Source organism: Trypanosoma rangeli (assembly GCF_003719475.1).
Source record: "Trypanosoma rangeli strain AM80 chromosome Unknown Tra_15.4_contig_00173, whole genome shotgun sequence".
Classification (NCBI taxonomy): domain Eukaryota; phylum Euglenozoa; class Kinetoplastea; order Trypanosomatida; family Trypanosomatidae; genus Trypanosoma; species Trypanosoma rangeli.
The window spans coordinates 8,120-25,262 of record NW_021705921.1 but is presented as its reverse complement, the minus strand read 5'-3'; the positions used below and the strand labels follow the sequence as shown (position 1 = coordinate 25,262).

General features: G+C 47.2%; 9 protein-coding genes and 2 pseudogenes across 9 annotated transcripts, besides 20 other annotated features; all 11 read left to right on the top strand.

Moving 5' to 3' along the window:
• Nucleotides 1–498: 498 nt before the first annotated feature.
• Nucleotides 499–520: a microsatellite.
• Nucleotides 521–541: 21 nt separating this feature from the next.
• Nucleotides 542–591: a sequence feature (A-rich).
• Nucleotides 592–600: 9 nt separating this feature from the next.
• Nucleotides 601–618: a microsatellite.
• Nucleotides 619–645: a microsatellite.
• TraAM80_05378 (protein kinase) lies at nucleotides 646–1,665 on the top strand (the record flags this gene model as incomplete). Its single annotated transcript, XM_029382258.1, has 1 exon — nucleotides 646–1,665. One exon carries the CDS (start codon nucleotides 646–648, stop codon nucleotides 1,663–1,665), a length of 1,020 nt encoding a protein of 339 aa, XP_029237838.1.
• Nucleotides 1,666–1,718: 53 nt separating this feature from the next.
• Nucleotides 1,719–1,747: a microsatellite.
• A 100-nt stretch (nucleotides 1,748–1,847) lies between these two features.
• TraAM80_05377 (hypothetical protein) lies at nucleotides 1,848–2,087 on the top strand (annotated as a pseudogene).
• A 2-nt stretch (nucleotides 2,088–2,089) lies between these two features.
• Nucleotides 2,090–2,117: a sequence feature (GA-rich).
• Nucleotides 2,118–2,169: 52 nt separating this feature from the next.
• Nucleotides 2,170–2,192: a microsatellite.
• A 7-nt stretch (nucleotides 2,193–2,199) lies between these two features.
• Nucleotides 2,200–2,228: a sequence feature (A-rich).
• Nucleotides 2,229–2,253: 25 nt separating this feature from the next.
• On the top strand, nucleotides 2,254–3,351 carry TraAM80_05376 (uncharacterized protein; the record flags this gene model as incomplete). Its single annotated transcript, XM_029382257.1, has 1 exon — nucleotides 2,254–3,351. The coding sequence occupies one exon, from the start codon at nucleotides 2,254–2,256 to the stop codon at nucleotides 3,349–3,351; it is 1,098 nt and encodes a 365-aa protein (XP_029237837.1).
• A 179-nt stretch (nucleotides 3,352–3,530) lies between these two features.
• Nucleotides 3,531–3,562: a microsatellite.
• Nucleotides 3,563–3,791: 229 nt separating this feature from the next.
• Nucleotides 3,792–4,811, top strand: TraAM80_05375 (actin-like protein; the record flags this gene model as incomplete). The annotated part of the gene is made up of 1 exon (XM_029382256.1): nucleotides 3,792–4,811. The coding sequence occupies one exon, from the start codon at nucleotides 3,792–3,794 to the stop codon at nucleotides 4,809–4,811; it is 1,020 nt and encodes a 339-aa protein (XP_029237836.1).
• A 641-nt stretch (nucleotides 4,812–5,452) lies between these two features.
• Nucleotides 5,453–5,470: a microsatellite.
• Nucleotides 5,471–5,709: 239 nt separating this feature from the next.
• On the top strand, nucleotides 5,710–7,410 carry TraAM80_05374 (tetratricopeptide repeat domain 26; the record flags this gene model as incomplete). The annotated part of the gene is made up of 1 exon (XM_029382255.1): nucleotides 5,710–7,410. One exon carries the CDS (start codon nucleotides 5,710–5,712, stop codon nucleotides 7,408–7,410), a length of 1,701 nt encoding a protein of 566 aa, XP_029237835.1.
• A 32-nt stretch (nucleotides 7,411–7,442) lies between these two features.
• Nucleotides 7,443–7,520: a microsatellite.
• A 331-nt stretch (nucleotides 7,521–7,851) lies between these two features.
• Nucleotides 7,852–7,885: a microsatellite.
• Nucleotides 7,886–7,936: 51 nt separating this feature from the next.
• Nucleotides 7,937–7,960: a microsatellite.
• A 97-nt stretch (nucleotides 7,961–8,057) lies between these two features.
• Nucleotides 8,058–8,070: a microsatellite.
• Nucleotides 8,071–8,088: 18 nt separating this feature from the next.
• TraAM80_05373 (uncharacterized protein) lies at nucleotides 8,089–8,688 on the top strand (the record flags this gene model as incomplete). The annotated part of the gene is made up of 1 exon (XM_029382254.1): nucleotides 8,089–8,688. One exon carries the CDS (start codon nucleotides 8,089–8,091, stop codon nucleotides 8,686–8,688), a length of 600 nt encoding a protein of 199 aa, XP_029237834.1.
• Nucleotides 8,689–8,727: 39 nt separating this feature from the next.
• Nucleotides 8,728–8,749: a microsatellite.
• A 7-nt stretch (nucleotides 8,750–8,756) lies between these two features.
• Nucleotides 8,757–8,773: a microsatellite.
• A 287-nt stretch (nucleotides 8,774–9,060) lies between these two features.
• On the top strand, nucleotides 9,061–9,930 carry TraAM80_05372 (mitochondrial carrier protein; the record flags this gene model as incomplete). Its single annotated transcript, XM_029382253.1, has 1 exon — nucleotides 9,061–9,930. The coding sequence occupies one exon, from the start codon at nucleotides 9,061–9,063 to the stop codon at nucleotides 9,928–9,930; it is 870 nt and encodes a 289-aa protein (XP_029237833.1).
• Nucleotides 9,931–10,104: 174 nt separating this feature from the next.
• Nucleotides 10,105–10,142: a microsatellite.
• A 198-nt stretch (nucleotides 10,143–10,340) lies between these two features.
• Nucleotides 10,341–10,381: a microsatellite.
• Nucleotides 10,382–10,779: 398 nt separating this feature from the next.
• Nucleotides 10,780–11,378, top strand: TraAM80_05371 (hypothetical protein; annotated as a pseudogene).
• A 308-nt stretch (nucleotides 11,379–11,686) lies between these two features.
• Nucleotides 11,687–12,667, top strand: TraAM80_05370 (inosine-adenosine-guanosine-nucleoside hydrolase; the record flags this gene model as incomplete). Its single annotated transcript, XM_029382252.1, has 1 exon — nucleotides 11,687–12,667. One exon carries the CDS (start codon nucleotides 11,687–11,689, stop codon nucleotides 12,665–12,667), a length of 981 nt encoding a protein of 326 aa, XP_029237832.1.
• An 882-nt stretch (nucleotides 12,668–13,549) lies between these two features.
• On the top strand, nucleotides 13,550–15,769 carry TraAM80_05369 (ribonuclease inhibitor-like protein; the record flags this gene model as incomplete). Its single annotated transcript, XM_029382251.1, has 1 exon — nucleotides 13,550–15,769. One exon carries the CDS (start codon nucleotides 13,550–13,552, stop codon nucleotides 15,767–15,769), a length of 2,220 nt encoding a protein of 739 aa, XP_029237831.1.
• A 49-nt stretch (nucleotides 15,770–15,818) lies between these two features.
• Nucleotides 15,819–15,854: a microsatellite.
• Nucleotides 15,855–15,963: 109 nt separating this feature from the next.
• Nucleotides 15,964–16,008: a sequence feature (A-rich).
• Nucleotides 16,009–16,056: 48 nt separating this feature from the next.
• On the top strand, nucleotides 16,057–16,869 carry TraAM80_05368 (uncharacterized protein; the record flags this gene model as incomplete). Its single annotated transcript, XM_029382250.1, has 1 exon — nucleotides 16,057–16,869. One exon carries the CDS (start codon nucleotides 16,057–16,059, stop codon nucleotides 16,867–16,869), a length of 813 nt encoding a protein of 270 aa, XP_029237830.1.
• Nucleotides 16,870–17,143: the final 274 nt, after the last annotated feature.

The following is a 17,143-nucleotide window of genomic DNA, read 5'->3' as shown; positions in this document are numbered from 1 at the left end:
TCTTTTTTTTTTGTCTCTGTGTGTGGATGCCTTTGTACGTCACATGTAAATAAAATGTAGGCGGCAAAAGGGAACAGAAATAAAAAAAAAAACTCCACTACTTGGGGTGTTCTGCCGTGTTCCTGTTGTTTGTTGGATTAGGAGGGGAAAGGGTGTGAGGAAGATAAAGAGAGGCGCGTTGCCATGATCACCACAAGACTTTGACAAACAAGAAGATATATGCATGCATGTATTTATTTATTCCGCTATAATTTTTTTTTGTAGTTTTCAAGGATGAAAAGAAGCGAAACGTGCCTTTGGTTTTGTGATTTTGGTCTTGGCGGATCTCCGCGTCTGGTGGGCGGGAGGATTAGTTTTCTTCTTCTTCTTCCCATCCTCTTGCCTTTCCCACTTACCGGCGGGGTTGCTGCTGGAGTGCTGATGTATTCATTGAGGTGCGGCCTTCATACGTTCACTTTTCCGCCTCCACATTTTTTACCATCAACTTCACTGATGGTTTATTATATATATATATATATATGCCTGCACATTTGCCCACATGTGTTTTTTTTTTTATCTTTCTCTTTCTATCTTGGCTTTTTTGTTTGTTTGCTGAGCATTAAGGGGAACGGGAGAGAAGGGGGGAGGGGAGGGGGGGGGGAGGGGATGAGTCATGCGACGATGGATACCGCGGAAAGAGAGGACAGCCAAGCTGGGTGTTTCTCTGACAGCGCTGGCATGCAGACATATTCATTGAACACCAGCTTGGGTGCAATGCATCTTATGAGTCGAATAAATAACGAGATGAGTTTAGTGGAAGATACCGCGTCAGGTTCATTTGGCGTGGTGAAAAGAGGCATATTTGACCTTGACTGCCAGTGCTATGCGGTCAAGCAGACGAAACGAGCGATATGCGGTGAAAGCGACCTCCAACACCAACTACAGGAGACTTATGCCTTAAGCGCATGTAGTCACCCCAACGTCTTGCGTTACTTTGATGCCTGGGTTGAAGATAGGGCCGTTTTTGTTCGTACAGAGTGGCTCCCGGACGGGTCCGTGGCCGAGTTTGAGAGGCCGTTGCCAGAGGCGCTGCTGCGTTCCGTTATACACCAAATAGCTTCTGCACTACACTGGCTCTGGCGTCATCATATTACGCATAGAGACGTGAAGCCAGATAACATTTTGGCTCAAAAAATGGAGGATGGCACGTACGTCTTCAAACTCGCGGACCTCGGACTTGCACGTCCTCTCTTTATGGATCACCCTGACATTGGTGAAGAGTTCTGTGGAACAAATGATGACGACGGCGATTCGCGCTACCTTGCTCCAGACGCCTTCACACTCCCTAAATTTGCACAGCAAAAGGGAGAGACTGATGTGTATGCATTAGGAGCCAGCTGTGTGGAGCTTATGGGCGGTGACCCATCGCTTGTTCGCAGTGGCAATTATACGGGAAGCTTTGGTACGTACAGTCCTGAACTGCAACAGTTAGTGCAATGGATGACGCGCCCCGACCCAAAAGAACGCCCGGATACCTTTACGGTGGCGTTGTTGACGGTGGATCCCACCTTACAAGTCACTGAGGAGTTTGTCTTGCGAAAGTCGGCAATTGACGATCTTCGTGCGTCTGTCGCGGAGCTTGAAAAACAATTTGAGGACACAAGCAACAACGACAACGAGTGGTAACGGCTATTTATTCTTATTGGTGGAGCTTCTTGCTGTTTGCTTTCTTCACCGGCAAAAGAAAAAAAAAGAATGAAATGAAATGTGAGACCCGAATATATATTGTGACGACAAGTTCTGAGCACACGCGCCAGCCACCAAGAAAGCAGCAAAAATAAAAATAAAAAAAATCGACATGGGTGTATTGTTCTTTCTCTCCTTCACTCTTTACTTGTGTTTTTTTTTTCTTGCGTTGTGCGGGCATACCTGTGTTGAGTACTTCAATGCTGTGGATGCAATGACAGGTAAGAGGCCTTTCACTGAGGTTTGTCCGGCAAACATATGTTTCTCTTTTGTTTTTCTCACTTAGACTCTAGTGGGGCTACACAACATGAACCTGACGAAGTCACCCACTTTTTTTGTTTGTTTTTTGTTGTTGGTTGTGCGACTTATTTTCTTCTTTTTCTTCTTCGTCTGGGATATGTGGGGATTGGACCTTTGACGTAATGTTAGGTGGGTAGCCAAAATTAGATATATATATATATATATATTTCTTCTTTTTCTTTGTTTGCTTTTTCTTGCTTTGCCCCTCCTCCTGTCGATACACCTCCAATGCAGCCTAATAACGAGGTGCTGGTTGAATCAGCTGGCCAAACGTATAAACTACAAACGCTCTCGGACTTCCGCGACTTCAAGAGGTTTGCGCTTTCAGAAGACTCATGGACCACGCACTACTCCGATTCGACCACCAAAGTGCAGTCAAGACCCTCGGAGGATGCCTCTGTTGGACTTCACATTGTTCGTGTTCGACGCGAGATGCGGAATATTCCGGGTGTCGACTTGTACGATAATTTGCACGACGCCGCCTACCGTGAGGTGTGGGACGATAACATGATTGAAGGGCGCAACATTATTAGGCTGAATGTGAATAACGATATTGGATACTACTCCGCCAAGTTTCCATGGCCACTGAAAAATCGTGACTTCTGCAATATGCGCTCGTGGATGGAGTTCACCAACGGCGAGTTTATCATATTTAACCACTCTGTCACACACAGTGGGTGCCCCAAAAAGGCGTCGTTTGTTCGTGCACGATCTATTCTAACTGGGTACCTAATTCAGCCGCTAGGAAGTGATGGATGCGTCTTGACGTATATCACCCAAAGCGATCCCCGTGGCTCTATACCACACAGCATCATCAACCTCACCACGACTCGCCTTGTCCCGAAGGTATTGACCAAGCTGGAGAGCAGCACCAGAGACTACCCGGACTATGTTAGGAGGAACCACACTGTCGCACGTGACAAACTGTCGTGGCGTACGTCAAAGGTGGATTGGAATAGCACATATAATTTTCCTGGTGAGGAGGTTGCTTCAAAAAGCTCCACGCCGCTTCAGGTGAGTAGCTTAAATGAGGCGGGAGCGTATAGTGTCGCAGAGGCCACGACAGATTTACCTAAGGTAACAACGCCGCAGGTTTCTTTTGTCGCACCTGAGGTTCAGACGACCGGTTCCCTTTCACTGGCACCGGTGGCACCCAACTTCAGCGATGATACAATAGTTATACAACAATACAGGGCACTCATGCAGGAAGCCATAAATACGGTGGACAGAACATATTTACAGGATGCAAAAACGCCTGAGCTTTCTCAATATTTGATACGGCTAGCTTACATAGTTGACGGGATTAGACAAACCACCCCACATTGATAATTTTCTTCTGGGGGTTAACGCTTGGTTTGAACACGAATCATTCCTCGTTTTATGTTTTTGTTTTGCTGCGGCTTCTTGTGGAACTTTTTACATATGTTGGATTTATTTTTAAATGTAGAAACAATGAGAAATAACATTATTGTTATTATTGTTTTTGATATTCAACGATGAAAGGCAAAACGAAAAAGAAGAAAATAAATAAAAAAAAGGGTTTGGGGACGTGTACGTTAGTTGTGTTGATGAGAGTTGAGTTTTGCATATGGCCCACCTTTTTAATTTCTGAGAGACGTGAGCTTAAATGATATGAGTAAGTAATAACAATAATAGGTGATAAACCTTTTTAATTTCTTGCAGTTTTATGTCTCTTCATATTTTCTCCTTCTCATCCGAACTTTTTCTTTTCTATTTTTCGTGTGCTTTTTTTTGTCTCTCTGTGTATGAGCTTGACCCTGGAAATAGAGAGGCCGTTGCTCATGGACATTACATTTGTTGCGGATTACGGCTCGCACACTGTGAAACATGCATGTTTTTCTAAATTCGACAAGACACTGGGGGTTGACGTTGGTGTGAGCGAGACGCCTAGCGTGGCGTATGTGGAAGATGCTCTGGACATTGTGCTCCTTGGACGACACCTTGCAGAATTGCTCTCAAACTCCTGTCCCGAAGACTCTGGCTTAACGCTTTCGCTGCTTACGGATGTGCTGCTTCCGCAGCGGAAGCGGGAACTTATTTTAAAGTGTTGTTTTGAGTATTTAGATGCCAAGCGTGTTTTTCTAGGTTACGCGGCGGCAACAGCTCTTTTTTCTGCAGGGGAAACAACTGGGATGAGCATCGACGTTGGGTACTGTGGGGTGCGTTTTGTGCCTGTTGTGCATGGCATTGTTCAAACCTCTCTCTGTGCTGCTGTGCAGTCGGTAGGTGCTCGAGCCACAGACTGTGTCTTGAGTCGTTATCTTCCAGAAGCGGAGGAGCCGCTTCTTTGGGCGTTGAAGTCATCCGCGTGTTGGGTGGGTGAGGAGGCTGTCGCGCTACCTTCGCGTCTGACACTTCCTGATGGCAACAGTCTGCCGTTCCCGCTTAGTTATGCTGTGTGCAAGGAGGCCGGGGAGGCCTTGCTGTTTCACACACCCCATATTAGTGCTCCTTTTGCTGTGCACCACGCATACCAAAAGAGTTTGATAGAGTTCTCTTCCCTAAATCAGTGGGTGCTTGTTGGCGGTGCCTCGGTTGTGAGGGGGGTACGAGAGGTGTTTCGTGGCGCACTGAGTCATGCCGTGTCACCGTCGCACGTTACTCCGCGTCGGTTGCAGGTCAAAGCGCCAATGCATGCAGCACTCTCAGGTGGTGTTATTGTTTCACAACTGAGTAGCTTTAAGGGCATGTGTGTCCATGCAGCGGAGTACGCGGAGGAGGGGCCGCACCGTTGCATTCACCTTAAGGCTGTCGATGGGAGGTGAATTCAGATACGTATGGAAGCAAGCAGGAGAAAAGTTGTTGGATCTGCTTTGTTGGACAGTTGCTTCCCTTTTTCTCTCTTAAACCGATCTTTTTTATTGTAAGTACAACGTGCCGCGGTGACTATTATTATTATTGATGCTTTAATTGTATTGTTCTTTGCATCTCTTCCTCCTTTCTCCTCCCTTCTTCACGTGGTGGATGAGTCTTTCTCTCCAAACGCAAGCACATGCGCATATAGGGAGCAACGTATTTACCTCCATACATTAGGTTTGGGTGCATGTCGTCTTCCCGTCTCTGAGAGTACAGGATGCGGCTACTTGGGGTGTTAAAGCACCGCCCTATTGCGCGGTATGAACTCACGCGCTCTCGAATGGCAATGCGTTGCCTTGCCGATCACGAATTGATTGGTCGCTACTGTGGCCTTGCACTCATTCCCTTTACGCTGTGCATTTCCGCTGACACGATGCAAGGCTACGCGACAGACCGTGTGAAGGATGCTCTTTCCAAACGAGGCAAATGACATGAATGCCTTTCGTCTTTATTATTCTTGTTCTTTTCCCTTTCCGTGTGTTGTGGTTACTTGGTGCATTGAGAGAGCTGTGAGGAGTCAGCGCCCGTGCATGTATGTATGTGTGTGTGTGAGAGAGAGAGAGAGAGATGGGAGGACGCTGACTCCGTCATTCAAGCAGCTGTTTGACTTTGGGGAATTTGTTGTTGCACATCGCTTCTCTCTGTTGTTACTGTTTTTTCCACATACGCATGCAGATCAAAGGGGGGATTATCAGAAGAAGTGGGCGCTGGTGACACCACAAGATCAGTCAAAGAAAATACATACTCATACAATTCTATATCTGCGAGCGAGGGAAGCGGCATAATAGTGCAGATACAAAAGACGTCATGTTGCTGACCAGTGGCCGAGTGAAGCGGAAAAATGCGACGCCGACACAAAAGACCAATCAAACAAAGGCGTCAGTGGTGGACCAGCTTGAGGAGGCTTTACAGGCGCGGGATTTCTCCAAGGCCACCACAATGTTAGAGTTTTACAAGACAACAAATCAGCCTGTTGGTGATCTATCCATCAATCCCTGGCTGGCGTATAGTGCGTTCCACATGAACGACGTAGGAAAGGCTCTTGATGTCTACAAGGAGTTATTATCTCTTGAGAATTGTGACCCCATGCACCATATCCATATGGGATGCTGCCACTTTGTTAATGGATCCTACAAGGAGGCGGAGGAGTGCGCGTTAAAGGGACCCAATTGCTCTCTGCAAACACGTCTGATGTTTCATATTGCACAAAAATTATATGATGAGGACAAGTTGCTTATTTACCATCAAAAGTTGAAGGACACGGTGGAGGATCAACTTTCACTAGCCGCAGTACATTACTATCGTGGTCATTTTCAAGAAGCTATTGATGTTTACAAACGAATTTTGCTTGAAACTCGAGAGTACGTGGCCCTGAACGTGTATGTTGCAATGTGCTACTATAAGATGGACTACTATGATGTTAGTCTCGAGGTGTTAAATGTGTACTTGCAAACACACAGCAACAGTGCGACGGCCATCAACTTGAAAGCGTGCAACCACTACCGTCTCTACAATGGTAAGGCTGCAGAGGGGGAGCTACGGGTACTTATTGACTTGCAGCGGTCTACCTACAATGTAGAAAACGATATAGTAAAACACAACTTGGTGGTATTTCGCAATGGTGATGACGCACTTCAGGCATTGCTGCCGCTGCTTAACGTTGTGCCCGAGGCAAGGCTGAATCTTGTTATTTATCAACTGCGTCACGATCAATTTGAAGAGGCGTACGAGCTGATCAAAGACCTTGAGCCTGTTTCTTCACCCGAGTACATTTTGAAGGGTGTTGTTAACGCTCTAATTGGTCAAAAACTTGAGTCTGAGGAACACCTGAAGCTCACCCGGGAGTATTTCAACCTTATAGGCACGGCTCAGTCTGAGTGTGACACCATCCCTGGGCGACAGTGCATGGCGTCATACTTCTTTTTACACCGTGACTTTCCCAACGTACTCCTCTATCTGCGCTCGATCAAACCCTACTTTTTGAACGACGACACATTCTTATATCTGTACGGTATTGCTTGTGCCGGCACCGGTAACTTTGCCGAGGCGGAGGAGTCTCTCACTGCGGTTCGCTCCGAAAAGGTGAAGGCGGAGTTTAGCTACACCAGCTGGCTAATGCGCTCTCACATCATGAATAAGCACGCAAAGCGAGCCTGGGATATTTACCTAAAAATGGAGACAAGTGCAGAGTCCTTTAACATTTTGCAGCCCATGGCAAACGACTGTTACAAAGTCTGCGCTTTTTACTACGCTGCCAAAGCCTTTGACGTTCTCGAACGTCTTGACAACGCCCCTGAGTACATTGAGGGCAAAAAGGGCGCTTGCATTGGTGTCTTTCAACAGGTGTTTGCCAATCAGGAGCCAGTGGACTCGCTTTTTGATGTTGTGAAGATGCTGGAGTCAAGTGTGCAGCAGCACGCCAGCGAGCCACAGATTGCTCAGCAGTTTGAAAGCATTCTGAAGGTGATAAAGGATTGGCTCAAGGAGAGCAAAGTTAGGCGCAAGTAGAGAGTTGTACGAAAACCAGGGGGCTGTGGCCAAACAAGGACGAAAACAGCAGCATCAACAATAAAAACAAAAAAAAAACAACAACAGACAAACATGTAGACAAAATAAAAGTGTATACGTATTACTGATTTACGGAGATGCTAAGAAAAGGGGGAGAGAAAAACAATAATAACGCAAGGAGGAAGACAGGGAATAATGGTGAGGTAGGGTGGGGAGACTGAGAACACTCACGAAACATTTTTCAATATTTCTCATTATATTCCCATCACAACCGAAGGAGGGATAATTACAATCCATTGCCATAGCACAGAGTGTCTTCCCTTGTTTTTATTTTTATTTTATCTCACACACAACTTGTATTTAGGAGTGTAACTGTTTTTTCAGGAATATATATATATAACTACAAAGAGGGAATGTGTATATGGCAAAGGTAGAATTGAGATACATTTATGTAGGTTATATATATATATATGTACGTCCGAAGATGTGTGTTTGACGTGCTATGTACTCCTTTTATGGATATAGGTTTTTTATTTTTATTTTTGTTTTTGCTGGTGGTGGTGGTGAGATGCCCTTATTATTGCTATTATTGTGCTGTTTTTTATTTTATTTTAAATAATAATTATTATTATTACTATTATTATTTTTGTTGTTTGATTAAGGAGGCTGCTGAGGCAAATGATTAGACATGGCCTCTTCGACGCCCCATCGACACTGGACCCATCCTCGGAGGTCCTAAAGGCCATGCACGCACTATACTGGCGTGGGGGTTTCCTTGGAACATGCGTCGCGGTGTTGCCTCGTGTTTTGGTGACAGCGGGCCACCACTTCAACGCTGTGAAGGACGACGTGGGCGATTTTGCAGTGCGACACCCAGATATGCCAGAAACCCACGTCGAACATGCGTTGAAGAATGGGGCCAATGACATCCTTGTCCTATGGGTCGACACAGACATGGACCATATCCCTTTGCGTGGTTTTCTCCCTCCACTGCAGGCACGTGTTGCCACGGTGTGGCTCTCGACAAAATGGCCGCATGAGACGATCGTGTCGCCAGGAGTAGTGATTGAAAGCACGCTGCTCAACTGTGTCGCACGCGGAACTGTCAGTACCAGCGGCTCCAGTGGGGCCCCTGTGATAGACCACTTTGGGGATCACGTTGTGGGCATGCATCTCACATCTAATACTCGCGATGGCTCTCGAGTGTCTGGATTTATTCCGGCACGCAAAATTGTGTCCATACTTGCTGAAATGGGTGTCAGCTGCCGTGCTGTCTGACGATGAAGGAGAAGAAAGAGGAAGAATAATCACATTCTGGTGTGTGTGTGTGTGTGTGTGTTCGCCTATTTTTTTTTTTTTTTTTACACAATCAGATAACAACAGAAATGCAAGGAGACAGAAAGACAAAAGGACGTATTCTCAAGTTGGAGTGGATGATGATGGATGAGCAAATATGCGATCTATACACTGCAAAGTTCTCTCTTTTGACGTTACCTTTTCTTCATCTAATATTCATTTTTTTTTCTTATTGCTGCTGCTATTTTTCACATGACCGTATTTTTGTTCCATTTTGCACAAACAGTCTCACACGCATCATTTGCGTTGTGTGTGGGCGTTGTATCTTGGTTTTTGTCCAGGCAGGTGAATGGGATGTCGTCGGCCAACACGTCTCTCGTGTATGATGCCGTCAAGAGTGTAGGAGGTCCCTTCTCCCTCCTTCCCGAAGAGATGATCGCCGGGGGCGTCGCTGGTTTTGTGGAGCACGCCGCCATGTTTCCGTTCGACACGATCAAAACCAGAATACAGAGCGGGAGCTCGCATAGCATTGCGTCTGTCCTTCGTCACGTGTGGCGTAGCGAGCCTCTGGCGCATCTTTACCGTGGATTGCTCCCCATCCTTGTCTCGGCTGTCCCGTCGCACGGGGTATACTTTGGCACATACGAGTCGGCGAAACGAATTTTTGGAGACGAATCAAACACATCTATTATGCTTGCCTCGAGTTGCGCGGTGGCGGCTCACGACACTATTGCCACTCCTTTTGATGTGGTGAAGCAGCGGATGCAGATGGACAGGGCGAGGCGATTTGGGTCTTCGCTGCGGTGCGCGCGGCACGTTCTTGCGGAGGATGGAACCCGCGTTTTTTTCGTTTCATTGCCCACAACAATATTGATGAACGTGCCACACTTTGCAACCTACTGGACGGTATACGAGGGCTTCCTGTCCTTCCTAGGCGGCGGGCGCCGCGACAAGGAGAATGAGCTCGCAGTGGAGTACGTGGCTGCTGCCCTGCTAGCCGGCACCACGGCGTCAATAGTTTCTTCCCCGTTGGATGTGACGAAGACCCACCTGCAGCTGGGGAAAGAATCCCGCGTTTTGTCGGCGTTTCAAAATATTATTCGAACCCGAGGTGTGCGTGGGTTCCTTGCCGGCGTCTCTGCGAGAATCATGCACACTGCCCCCTCAGGCGCACTGACGATGATCACGTACGAGATGACCAAAAGGGCCCTGGAGCGACATTGATGGCCTACACATGGTCCTGATTAGTTGTGGAGAGATGCATACACAGATATTTGCAAATGGTGTAACGCGTGAGGTTAAGGTTCTGCGGCCTCTTCATTAAACGAGCAAGAACGAAAAGAAAAGTGGAGATGACAGACAGCAACAACAACACAGCAAAATTACTTACACGTAGAGAAGAAGAAGAAAAAAAAAATGGACACAAAAACAAAAAGCACGATTCATAACCGTAATGCGTGGGGGTAATGACTGTGGCACACTAGAAGGCCGGGATTAACGCTTTCGCTGTGTGATTGCGGGACCTAATACATTTCTGCGTTTTTTTTTCTTTTGTACGTTTTCCCTGTTCACCCCTATGGAGAACGAAGCTACTAGCTGGGTGCTGCTTTCAGTGGGAAAAGTATGTGCATGTGTTTCTATCTTTTTTTTTCTTTCTTTCTTTCCTCTTCTCCTCCCCCCGCGTGGCCGTATGCGATCGACATGCCGCAGTAAACGGTGGGAGCGCCAAAAGAGAGGAAAATACAAACAACGGAAATTACAACATTGATGCATAAAAAAAAAAACCAACGAATAAATCTGGAGGCTTTTCGTCGCATAAGCAAAAATACCTGTCAAACGCACTTTGTTCGTGCTTGCTGAGTGTGGGTTTCACCTTCTGGGGAAGTGCACTAAAACACAGTGCCTTGTGCAAAACTGAAGCTGGGGATAACGTCTTTATTCTTGTGCGTCTTATTACGCCTTGTCTAACAACAGTTTTCTTCCTGTTTTGTGTTGTTATTTCCTTTGCTGTGCACTCGCTTTTTTTTTAATATATATATATATGACAAAATGACTTTCAGCGTGTAGACGGCCATGACTGGTTCCCAGTCCCTTCGCCGTCTTTTGTACGTTGATGCGGAACATGGCGTTGTTGCTCGTCGTGGCTACCACTTCTGTGGAACTTATGAACCGCTGATGTACTCAGCTCTGCTTGAACAGCTGGCAGGGCTACAGACAGCCACATAGCAGATTTCGTGTGGCCTGTGCCTGTTTGCTTGGCTGTTTTGTAGGATGCCTGACCATGAAGGCAAGAAACATGGAACGGTGGTGATTGGCTTTATTCTTTATGTGTGGTATGTATTACAATGCCGTGAAGGCGCACAAAGTGAACAACGGCCTGGTGGGACACCAGAATGGGTTCTTTGCTGCGGGGATGGGAGTGCTGGGGTGCGGCTGTCGTTTAGTTGTGCACGCAGGGAGCGTTAAAACCAACAGGTGACTTTTGTTGTTATTTGGCACGCTCATGTGGTATGAAGTTGGTCGGTACCACCTGTGGGCAGAGGACGTCTCGGAGTTTCGGCACGAGCTTACACCACAGCGGACATATAATCTGTTGGCGGAGTTTGTTCCACAGGAGACGGAGACGGAGACGGAGACGGAATTTCTTCCGTATCGCTCCGTGCCGTCGGAATGACATGGCAGCATTGGACCTACTGACATTTTTGACTCTTTCCCGCCTTACAACAAGAGCTCATTTCTGGGGAAAAGGCGTCTAGCGTTATTGCCAGTTATTTGCCATTGCTGTTATTATTTTGTGTATCTTGTGAGGTTTTCTTTAGGTGTTGTGGAGGACGAATATGACTTTACTTTTTTTTTTTCTTCTTTTTGTATGGGTGCTACCTTTGCTATTTCCAAGACCGCAATAGAAAACGTGTGACAGAGAGCAACAGAAGCTCCAAGGGAAGATAAAACTTGTGTGTATTGTGTGCCCGTGCGGACGATGCCAAGGTCAGTTATCTTGGACCAAGACGGTGGCCATGATGACCTGGTTGCCTTATCACTTCTTCTTGCGCACCCAGATAAGGTGCGTCTCATTGGGTGCATCTGCACCGATGCGGATTGTTTTGTCAGTGATGCATTTAACGTCGCAGGGAAAATTATGAGCCTTGTTCACAGTCGCACAAATGTATCACTCTTTCCCATTGGCATTTCATCCTTTCATGGTGTGAATCCTTTTCCGAAGTTGTGGCGCTGTCATGCGAAGAACATGAACGACTTTCCCTGCCTGAACCTCCCTGAGCACGTTGCGCTGTGGGACAAGCTGAAGGTTGAGAACGAGAAATTGGTGGGTGAGCAGCTGCTTGCGGATTTGGTGATGAATTCGGAGGATAAGGTAACCATATGCGTGACTGGACCGCTTTCCAATGTAGCGTGGTGCATCGAGAAGTATGGGAAGCAGTTTACAGATAAGGTGGAAGAGTGTGTCATTATGGGCGGCGCCGTGGATGTTGGCGGTAACGTTTTTGAATCCACCACTGACGGCACGGCAGAGTGGAACATTTATTGGGACCCACCAGCGGCAAAAGTGGTGTTTGAGTGCCCGCATATGCGCAATATTCTTTTTTCGCTTGATTCGACAAATCACGTTCCTGTAAACTCGTCTTTTGTGCAGCGCTTCGGTAACCAAAACGGCTACCTCCTCTCGCAGTTTGTGGGTTCTGCCTGGGCCACATGCACCCACTATGAGCTTCTTCGTGAAGGTGATGGCTACTACGCCTGGGATGTGCTGACTGCCGCCTATGTGCTTGACCAGACTTTGGCGAAACTTGAGCCGATTGTGTTGGATGTGGAGACGGATAAAACGAAGAGCGAGGGTCGCACCTTTCGTTCCACGCAAGCAGGCCCTTGCACCTATGTTGCCAAGGATATAAAGGCAGACGTATTTTATGACATGGTGCTTTCCAGTATGCGTTACTGCTGACACTGTGCGAGGCGTAGGAGGAAGTATGAGAGTAACCAAAGCAAGTAACACAACAGATGAGGGCTTGATTTTCCAGAGAAATGGAACACAAATTGGTTCGTTGACCAATGAGACCATAGTTGTTTTTTTTAAAAAAAATATTTTATATTTTTCCATACTTTTGGTGACCCTTTAAAAGTTGACATGAAAAGGGATGTGCAGATGAGGGTGGGAGAGAGGAAGAAGAATAATCAAGAACACTGGGAAAAATTCAGGTGATTTAAGAGAGAGAAAAAAAAGGGGGGGGGGGTTAAGACAACAACAAACACACCCCGCCCACGTATCTTGCACACGTGTGGATGTGGGCATACGTGCGGCGTCTATACATGTGGTTTGGACAGCTTTTGAAAGACCCATAATCACTGCGGCGCAATTGAAGATGATGGGTGGAGTGAGGCGAGTGAAGAATTTTTTATCCCACAGGGTTGCGAACAGGAGGGCGGAGGGCACATACAGAAGCAAACACGATACACGCAATAGAAAGGGTTGAAAAGGGAGGAAAAGCATATACATATTTTAATGTGGCATGTTATTTTAGGTGAATATTGAATGACAGACGCAACTGACAGGCTTGCCAGGTTTGTGTGTTATTTTTTTTTTTTTTGATGTTCAAATTGCAGGTTTGTTGCTGTACCACCCCATTTTTCTTTGGTCTTGCAGTTTTTTTTTTTTTCTTGTCTGTATGCCTTTGGGTGTGTGGGCGTTTCATCCTTTTTTTTTTACTTTTCTTTCTTTGGCGTTGCAGCGTTGGAGGTGCGCCCTCCCTTATTGTTTTACTGCGCAACACAACGGCGAGGAAGGAGAAAAGGAGGCAACAATACCAGCAGGAAAAGGGCGTAAAAGATGAGTGAGCCAACGATCTCCGTGGAGGCCAGTCAGCAAGATTTGCCGCTCATAGAATCGGCAAAGTTCAGCTCCAACCTGGAGCGTATCGAATGCAGAGACGTGGCACGTAGTTACTTGTACAACTACAAGACAAAAGGTCGACGGGGATTTCTGCAGGATCAAACTACAGCATCTACGTGCCTGCCGCGTGCTCTGCCAACGGGTCTCCCTTACGTTGCAAACTTCATCTCGTTTAGAGAACTTGTGCAGCGGGGGGCGATTCAGTCATGCATTCAGAATGAAGTTGACTTTTCTGTGAAGGATCTTCAAATCTTGTACGAGGCAAAGTGTGTGGACCAGGAACTGGTGCCTTCATGGGAACGTGAGATGCGCTTTATGGAGCTTATTAGTGCCAACTGCAGAGGGAAGTTTTTTTGCTTGAAAGAATGTGGGTTTGGGCCGATGTGCGCCGGAGCCATTGCACACATTTTGTCACGTAACAGAAAGTACACCATTCTTGATTTAAGTGGAAACCGGTTACAGGATGAAGGCGCCTGCTCCATTGCTAGCCTTATCAAAGTCAACAGGAGCCTTGTTCACGTGGGTCTTCGATCCAATTATATTGGTCACATCGGAGGGGTGGCTTTGGCGCAAGCACTGCTTGAAAACAATACCGTTGTCTCACTCGACCTGGGCGCGCATTCGGGTATTAATGGAAATCATATCGCCACAGCAGGTGCTGAGGCAATTGGGGCCATGCTTCGTGCGAACAAGGTGCTCTCACACCTCAATCTTAGCTGTAATGGCTTGGGGGTCTCCGGTGTCTCGTTCATTGCTGCAGGTCTCAATGGAAATTACAGCCTCAAACACTTGAACGTTTCTGTTAATAATTTGGGGTACGCAGGGATTGAGACACTGGCGCCTGTTCTGGAAACCACCTGCATCACCCACCTCTCCTTACAGCGTAACGCCATGGGAGACAATGGTGGGATGGTTCTCTTTGAAGCGATTGCAGCAGCTATTGAAAACGGTGAGGAACGGATCGAGTTTCTTAACCTGGAGACGAATGATCTCGGGGAGAAGACGGCCAAGGCAATACAACGAGTTTTGGCATCTTCCACCACTCTAAAGAAGCTGCGGCTCTCCTCCAACAACTTCGGGGAATCCTCTAAACATATCATGGAGGGCCTGGCGGAAAACAAATGCCTGCTTTTAATCACTCTCTCCTTTTGTGGAATTCGTGAGACAGATGGGGCCGCCATTGGAGCTGCCCTTACAGCGAACAACACACTGCAGCACTTGGATCTGTCAAATAATAAACTGAAGGATGCTGGATCAAAGTGCATCTTGGAAGCCATGAAGACAAACGAGGGTCTTCTCTCACTCAACCTTGCTTGCAATAAGATAACTGATGACGGGGGGAAGGCGATTGCGCTATGTTTGGCCAGTAATCGAACCCTTCTAGAGTTGAATTTGCGACGCAATTGTATGTCAAACACCACAGGCGAACTTTTGGACGATTATTTAAGAAGCAACAACACTTTAGAGAAGATGGACGTTACCTACAATGATTTCCGCTATCATTCCCTCATGGGCCAACGCGCGACACTGGCGCGAAATGTGGAGAGGAACAAGAACCTCGTTGTCCCGAAGCTCAAGGCGGAGATTGAGGGTCTTTCCTTTAAAAGTCGAGAACTTTCGCAAGCTGAAGACGAAATAGAAATGGAACGACGCATCATTAAAGATCGCAGCGAACAGTTACTGCGACGCAGTGAAGAGGCTCGTGTCATGACCGAGAAGGCGCGGCGCGAAATCGTGGACCTTGAAAAGAGCCTGACTGTTGTACGCGCCCGGCTCAGTTCCGCGGAAGAAGTCCTGCGACGCACAGAAGAGCGAGTGAGCAACGAGATGTCGGAGCTCTCAGGGCGCAAGACGAGCATGGAGGCTCGCATTGGCCAGGAGAAGGAACGGGCGGACCGTATGCAGCATGAGATTGAGCGTATGCGACGACAGCTAAAACAACTGGAGGAAGCCGAGGCAATACGCCTGAAACCTCTCCTGTTAGATCTCAGCATTGCAGAAGCGGATAGGGGAAACGAGGCGAAGGAATGTCAATATGAGGCCAACAGAGTAGCCGCCCTTGCGCTTCAGCGGAAGGAGTTGGAGAAGAAGCTGGGCCTCAGTCTTCCTGTGGCGGGCGGTGGCGCTGCTGCGACGAAGTCCAAAAAGAGGAAGTAACCATGTAAAACAACAAGTGCAAAGAGGCAGGAAGGAGGGGCGAAGGACGAAGAAAAAAGAAAAAAAAAAGAAATTAAACAAAAAATATGTGTTTGCAGCTTCTTCACGTGCCACTCGCTGTTCTTAATTGCTCATGCTGTGGGAGAGAAAGAAGTATTTTTGCCTCCTCTCTGAGCACTGCGCGTCTGTATATCTTCTTTGCTTTTTGTTTTCTTGTGTTGTCTTTTCTTTATGATTTGGGCGTTGCAGTTGGGGCGAGGCCGGAATAAAAATAAAATAAAATAATAATGCCGAAGGCTCTGCGGGGGACATTTGAGAAATGCGCGAGGAAATATGCAAGGCTCTGTGAGGCACCGAGCCGTGATGGTGTTTTCTTTTCGCCTGTGCCTCGCCCACTACCTTGCAGCAGCGGGAGTAGTCGGGTCGGCAGAACACTTTTCACACTTTGGCGTGGACTGTTGGAAAGCTACCAGGTCACATCAACCGCTGTCGATGTCAACGGTGCCAACAACGGGATTTCATTTGTTGTGCCTGAGCAATGCAAGCCAGCGGAGCAGGCAAGCGCCTCATCGTTGGATTTTTTCACAGACGACAATGAACAATGGCAGGGCATTTTTGGACCTCATTCCTCGATAGAGACGATGATCTTTTTTCTTCACTACAGCTTTGTCGGCGTGGATGCCGCCGCCTGGGTGATCGCGTTTTGTATTCTTGACAAGCTTCAACTTCGACACTCCGTTGAGAAACGCATGGGGCGACGTTGTACTTTACAGAGAAATATTCCATTCCGTCTTTACCTGGGCAATTGCTGGAGAAACCTTTTTGTTGCCTTTTCCCTGGCACTCAAGTGGCACACAGACTACCACATCACTCTTAACTACTTGGTGTCTCTACTGCCGTCCAATTCACACGATCATTCGTCTTTGCGTGGGGTTTGCGCTCAGACGGAGTGGGACATGTGCCACTCTTTGAACTATGATGTATCTATCCGGCCAGCCGAGTTGCTGCAGCTCCTGGAGGACTTTCTCACCTTGGAAGAACGGGAATGCATTATGCGCTCCATCACCCATGGAACAAGGCTGGGAAGCTTCTTTTCGTGACATAACTCTGGGTTGTGGTTATTTGTTTGTTATATATATTTTTTGTCTGACTTTAGAACGCCCTTTGGAAGCGTTTTTTTTTTTTGCCCCTCCTGGTTTGATGATATGTACTGTCCGGCTATACACTACACAACCACGATGCCTGAGGCTTTGGGTCTTCTCATCCCACCCCGGTGTTTTTTGTTTCTCCATATTTCCTTTGAAGAGAAACATCGGATCACCGCACAGTTACACATGCACAAATTACCCCGTTCACTTACCGTGCTATAGTCTT